This window comes from Primulina tabacum, chromosome 3, assembly GCF_025594145.1.
Source record: "Primulina tabacum isolate GXHZ01 chromosome 3, ASM2559414v2, whole genome shotgun sequence".
NCBI lineage: Eukaryota > Viridiplantae > Streptophyta > Magnoliopsida > Lamiales > Gesneriaceae > Primulina > Primulina tabacum.
Genome location: NC_134552.1, coordinates 29669935 through 29677241, shown reverse-complemented (window position 1 = coordinate 29677241; position 7307 = coordinate 29669935). Strand labels below are relative to the sequence as shown.

Here is a 7307-nt window from a genome sequence, read left to right as displayed (position 1 = left end):
TGGAAGACATGGAAATTATAAACAAATTTATAATTCCCCTTTTCGGGCTTGATATTAATTTTGAATCTTATTCAAAATGATGGTTTTTAATTTTGAAAGGTCTCATCATTAATTTTATTTAAAAGATCGCCATGTTTGATCGTATGTTAGCCGTGATTCATGCAACTTTGTTATTATCATAATAATAACGCACATACTCATTATTTATAACATATCATGCATATATTATAAACAGTAAACAAAAAAAAGATGATCAATCGCCCCAAAACTAATGGCCCGTGTGAGCTAAACACGGGCCTAGGTCCAATCCTAGGGAAATGCATGGGATGCAAATGCAACTATTACATTAGCTTCCAATATTTACATGTCTTCGATCTTCATAATCATCATGGCCACCATCTTCCAATCTTGATCATCCACTATACTAATATTTACAAATAAATATCCATAACAAATAGGGAAACATCTCATGGGGGTGGGAACGGGCCATAAACCAATCCCACTTTATAAATTGATAATTATTACAATCATTCAACACAAAATATCCTAGCATACACCTAGCAAATTGGGCTTGGGCTTTTGATCATCCTTCATGCATAATATCACATATCATACACCATCAATTAATTATCACAATAATTAATTGATCCAATATTATATATCTTGATCCAATCACTAACCGCCACGATTATAAACTAAATTAACAAAGTATACAAACACCTTTGTCTACTTTCCAATTAATTTATTTATAACCGAATTTCTTATAAATCACAATTTACTATAAATAATTAAAGTCCAACTTCAATTATTTATTTTATGAGAAAAATTTGCAACTTTTGTAATTTTAAACTTAAGGGCCCAAAAACTTATTTTTCACCAAAAACATTTTGGCCCATTTAAAATTCACATATATGTTAGTCATCCAATGGCCCAACAACTCAAGGCCCATGACACTTTGATACTGCAAAACACTTTTGGAAACCCTTGTCGTCATCGCCGTCGCCGGATTCCGGCAACAAAAATATTTTTTTTTTTTCGATAGAGGGGTTCAGGCAGCCTCTCGGGCTGCCCTTGCTGCCCGAAACGGGCAGCCCCTCGGGCAGCCCGAGCTGCCCGAAATACCCCTTTGTCATGCCTTGATTTTTGTTGCAAATTTCAATCTCATGCAGTTAGAAATCAATCTCAATATAATATCTTGTAAATGCTACACAAAATCGTAATCATAGCTCGGATACCACTTGAAATGGGATCGGTTACGGTGACCGGAAGTGCAACGGAAGTTAAAAATTTTGATTTTTCATCAAGAAATTTCGGCCACCTCATATTTTGTGTAGCAAATACGACAAACACCAAATATCATACATAGGGTGTTTTAGAATTTACCTATCAATCTCAAGAGATTGATGAATGGCACCAACCAAGTTGTAAACAACTTGGCTCTTCAAGGATGACAAGTCTACAAGCTCTCCTTCCTTCAAAAATTAGGCCCACCACTTGCTAGGTAAATCCCCTCTTAATTTGCACTAGAAAATTAAGAGGATTTTTCAAGGAGAAGAATATTTCTTCCTCAACACTTGAAGAAGAAATTGAGAGAAAAACTTGGAGAGAAAGATGTGAAGTTTCGGCCAAGGTGGTTAGAAAAATGAGGGAGGATGAGTTGCCTTGGTTGTAGGAAAAGTTGATCCAAAAAGTTGCATGCCATGCAATATTTTAATTAAAAGTATTCCACAACCTTTCACCTCCCAAGCATGCATATCAAGTGGGCTTGTAACAATTACAAGGCCCATGGACTTTTATTTAAATGTCCCAAACATATTTGAACTCATTTATAGTTTACTTGATTTTACTCAAGCCCACTAGTTAAATAATTATTTCCAATTGAGCTCTACAAGGTCCAATGTTATTTAATTAATTCAACACTTGAATTAATTTAATTATTTGGACTCTACTGGGCCCACTAGTGATTAATTAATTCAACACTTGAATTAATTTAATTTAGTCCATAATAATGTTTATGAAAATCACAATTTTCAAATACATTATTCACTTGGCCTACTTTTAATTTAGGAACACATTCATAAATTAAAATTTACATTTCTCTCATAGAAGTCATATTTCTATTTTTCTTTACACTTATAAACTCATTTATAAGCCGTTCAACACATTGAACTATTTTACTTCTCAACGGGATCTAGAAAGCTACTACTTGTGTGGCCCTCAATGGTTCACTGATACAACTAGCCGTGGGTTCACATCTCCATGTGATTTGGAACTAAACGTGTCCTTATTTGAGCATACCCCAATTTCTTCATTCTTACTTATCAACTCCTTGATAACAAGAACGTCAGAACTCAAGTCTGATAGTACCCAACCAATCATGTTAAACGCCTAGCAGCATCGCTTACATGATTCCCTAGTTATCAAATGATAGTGCCTGCAAGAACCATTCTATTATGGTTATCATACAGTACGGTCCCTTCAACTCATATATCCCGACCGATTCGACAAACATTGGTATGTCGAGAGTTGTCAATGAATCGATACTATGTGTCATGTCGTAGTTGCATCGATGGTGTAATCTAAGAAACTCCTTTCTTAATTACCACCATACTCTGATCAGAGATTTCAAACTACATATACATGAGAACACATAGGATATCCATACCCGAAGGTAAGCGGTAAATCCCCGACTACAATGCATCGACTCCTATATGTTTCGACAGAACACCCAACCTTGCCACCTGATGACCCCATGAGAGTCGGTAAACAAGTCAAAGTGTAATTCTAGCACATAGAGTCTCAATGTTGTCCCGGGTCATAAGGACTAATGGTGTACAACCATAAACTAGGACTTTTCCACTCGATAAGTGAGAACCACTTGGAAAGTCCTTTATGGAGGGTTGTTCAGTGCACTCTACAAGGAGCACCTATCTACATGTTCAGACATAGCAACGTACCCTATCAATGAAACATGGTACTCACATCGCAGATACTAGTCTCGAACTCGAGCGGCCTATATCCTACTTAGTGGCGGCTGAATCGACTAGGAACCGTTTAGAATATACGGTATTACAAATATGAGTTTCATGATACTCATCATATGAGCATCTCATATTCTTTCTACTATTTGTATATTCAAGGGCTTTATCTATGCAACTAGCATGGGTATACAGATAAAGAAGTGCCAAAATAATAATTTCAAATATTATTAAAATAAAGACTGTTCATACATAGAATTTAAACATGAACCCTCGGCCAACACTTGGCTCGACGGGCACCTACTCTAACACGATTTCCACATCGTGCCCGGAAGGCATAGCGCTGCGAGTATCGTATCATAATTGGGGTCAGCTACCAATGCTTCAAATCGAGAGTCATCAACTTCAGGTGTCTCTAATAGTGCGTTAATTGCAACCGAGTCACATGGAACAAGTCTAATTCTTACAAAAACCTTACCATCCTTCCCTTCCGCGGCATTTGCATAGAATTCCCATATCACTGAGACCACTGCAGTCGAAGGTTGATTTCCAAATTGTTCCCATCCCAGTCTCCCCAACTCCACAAGTGGAACTAAATATCTATCTTCCAGTTGCCAATGGAATCCCCTCTCGACAATTGGGTTTTGATGAATCTTAGCGTGTTCATATCTAGCCCTAGCCGCCTCACTTACAAAATGATGTCTATCAAATGACGAAGATGAGGATGAAGAGCCGGGAGTACCTATTTGTTTCTTGGGTTCCATGGTGGTAGACGATGGAGACGGTGGATGACCGGGGAGAGATCTTGATTCCTAATGAAGAGTGTGCCACGTTGCCGGAAATTGGAATTGGGAATCGAATTTCTGCACAAGAAAACCGAAAAGGGGCGAGAGGGGAGGTTAGGGATTTGGGAAATTTCAGAATGACAAAGGGGAAAAAGGGTTCGCGTTTTTAACTGCAGGCGCGCTCAAGCACTAGAAAATTACCGCTCGAGGGCCTAGCTCTCTGGAATTTGCATCCCGACTTAAGCGTTCGCGCTCGAGCGGTAGAAAATTACCGCTCGAGCGCCGAGTTCTCTGCCCAAAAATTTTTATATTTAAATATATATATATTTTTTGAAAACAAAACAATAAAAAAATAAAACATAACTAACATAACAAAAAAAATCGAATTAAATGCAAGATAAGGTAAAGAGAGGTAATTCTCAATTAATAGTCGAGAGCTTGACTGTCGGTCAGTTTAAGTTCGGATTGTCTTGGAACTGGGAGATTCCAAGTTGTGGCTCAACTGCGCCACCCATGTAGTGCTTCAGTCGCTGGGCATTGACCGTAAATGTCCCATCCTTTCCATCTTGCAATTCTACAGCTCCCGATGGGTAAACTTTGGAAATCACGAATGGACCAGACCATCGCGACTTCAATTTTCCGGGAAACAGTCGCAACCGAGAGATGTAGAAAAGGACAATTTCACCTTCCTTGAATTCTCTTTCAACGATTCGCCTGTCATGAGCCCTCTTTGTCTTTTCCTTGTATGATAGTGCGAGATCATATGCCAGATTCCGAAATTCCTCCAACTGATCCAATTGAAGCAGACGTCGTTCACCTGCATCAGTAAAGTTAAAGTTCAGTGCTTTTGTTGCCCAATATGCCCGATGCTCTAACTCTACAGGTAGATGACATGCTTTACCAAACAATAACCTATATGGTGTAGTGCCTATAGGTGTTTTGAACGCAGTCCTATATGCCCAAAGAGCATCATCTAACCTCACTGACCAGTCTTTCCGACTGACACCTACGACTTTTTCTAAAATTCGCTTGATTTCTCGGTTAGACACTTCCACTTGACCACTCGTTTGGGGGTGATAGGGAGTAGATATCTTATGTGTGACACCATATTTGCTCAAAAGTTTTTCAAAACGTTTGTTGCAAAAATGGGTGCCACCAGCACTAATGATTGCTCGTGGTGTCCCAAACCTGTTAAAAATATTTTTCTTTAAAAATTTCAGGACCACTTGAGCATCATTAGTGGCATATGCTTCTGCCTCTACCCACTTAGACACATAGTCGACCGCCACCAAAATATATTTTTTCGTGAACGAGCTGGGAAACGATCCCATGAAGTCTATTCCCCACACATCAAAAACCTCACACTCAATAATATTATTTAAAGGCATTTCATGACGGTTAGAGATGTTACCTGTCCGCTGGCATTTATCACAGGTAAGCACATAAGAACGAGCATCCTTAAAGAGGGTTGGCCAATAGAAGCCACATTCAAGTACCTTGGATGCCGTCTTGGTTGGTCCAAAATGACCACCTACCTCACGGTCATGGCAATGGTTAAGGATTTGACCAAACTCTTCCTCTGCAACACACCTTCTGATCATAAAATCTGCACATATCTTAAACAAAAATGGTTCCTCCCAAAAATAATGTTTCACGTCAGAAAAGAATTTCTTACGTTGATGAAACGATAGATTGGGTGGTGGTGTGCCTGTGACAAGAAAATTAGCAAAATTTGCATACAGAGGACAGTGTCTCACCTCAAATAGTTGCTCATCAGGAAACCAATCATTTATAGCATGATCTACACAATCATTACTAATCAACTCCAACCTAGACAAGTGATTCGCTACCACATTCTCGACACCCTTCTTATCTTTTATTTCAAAATCAAATCCTTGCAACAATAAAATCCACCGAAATAGGCGTGGCTTTGCATCTTTCTTAGCAAGTAAATATTTCAGTGCAGAGTGATCTATGTAAATAATGACTTTGGACAAAACAAGATATGCATGAAATTTGTCAAGCGCAAACGCTACTGCAAGTAATTTCTTTTTTGTTGTTGCATAATTCAATTGAGCCACATCTATGGTCTTACTTACGTAGTAAATTGTATGAAATACCTTGTTTTGCCCCTGGACAAGCACAGCCCCCACCGCAGTATCACTGGCATCGCACATGACCTCGAAGGGTAGATCCCAATCTGGTGCCACCAAGACAGGAGCCGTCACCAAGCGCTCCTTCAAATCCTTGTATGCCTGTAAACAGTTCGAATTAAAATCAAAAAGGCACATCTTTCATAAGTAAGGAAGATAGAGGTTTGGCAATTTTAGAAAAATCTTTGATAAAACGCCGATAAAAACCGGCGTGGCCTAGAAAACTTCTAACTCCCTTTATGGATGCCCGAGGTGGCAAAGTCTTGATAACTTCAACTTTTGCCTTATCCACCTCTATTCCATGCCCGGATATCTTGTGCTCCAATACTATTCCTTCTTGTACCATAAAATGGCACTTTTCCCAATTCAGCACCAAATTCGTCTCCTCACATCTCATCAATACCACCTTCAAATTCTGCAAACAGTCATTAAAAGAAGAGCCAAAATAGAGAAGTCATCCATAAAAATTTCAAGGAAAGTTTCTATCGTGTCATGAAATATAGCAGTCATGCATCGTTCAAAAGTGGCAGGGGCATTACACAAAGCAAAGGCATTCGTCAAAAAGCAAATGTGCCATAAGGACAAGTGAAAGTGGTTTTCTCTTGGTCCTCGGGCGCAATCATGATTTGGTTATACCCTGAATACCCATCTAAAAAACAATAAAATTCATGACCCGCTAACCTCTCAAGCATTTGATCAATGAAGGGCAGTGGAAAATGATCTTTACGGATAGCATCATTTAATTTCCTATAATTGATGCACACACGCCATCCCGTAACTGTCCTAGTAGGTATCAATTCATTTTTTTCATTTGTGATCACAGTAATCCCACCTTTTTTTGGCACACATTGAACAGGACTTACCCATGCACTATCAGATATAGGATAGATAATACCTGCATCAAGGAGTTTGATAGTCTCTGCTTTTACTACCTCTTTCATCTTTGGATTTAATCTTCTCTGGGGTTGCACAAGAGGTGAGTACTCGTCTTCCATCAAGATTTTGTGCATGCAGACTGATGGGTTGATCCCTTTAATGTCCGCCACCTTCCACGCAAAAGCACTCTTGTGTGCTTTCAAAACTTCCAACAGTTTGTCCTCCATCATATCTATCAAAGCAGTAGAAATAATGACAGGTAAAATGTTATTCTCACCTAGGTATACGTACTTTAGGTGTGGAGGCAATGGTTTGAGCTCAAGCGTCGGTGGCTCCTCCAGGCTTGACTTCTGAGGGATCAAGTCTCATCGATCTCCCAAGTCCTCTAATCTCATCCTTATTGGCCTCTTCCATGGCTGGTTGGCATTGAGGTATGCCACTATTTCGGCTTTCTCTCCGTCCAATTCATCTTCTCTCAGTTCAGTAGTGAGAGTAGCTTCCAGAGGATCTCTAAT

General features: G+C 39.2%; 1 protein-coding gene across 1 annotated transcript; it reads right to left on the bottom strand.

Annotated features, from left to right (window-relative positions):
• Positions 1-4212: 4212 nt before the first annotated feature.
• Positions 4213-7019, bottom strand: LOC142538646 (uncharacterized). Its single transcript, XM_075643958.1, has 6 exons — positions 6849-7019; positions 6149-6331; positions 5884-6018; positions 5439-5628; positions 5175-5369; positions 4213-4580 (listed from the first exon to the last, which is right to left on the bottom strand). Exons 1-6 carry the CDS (start codon positions 7017-7019, stop codon positions 4213-4215), a joined length of 1242 nt encoding a protein of 413 aa, XP_075500073.1.
• Between the last annotated feature and the right edge of the window lie 288 nt (positions 7020-7307).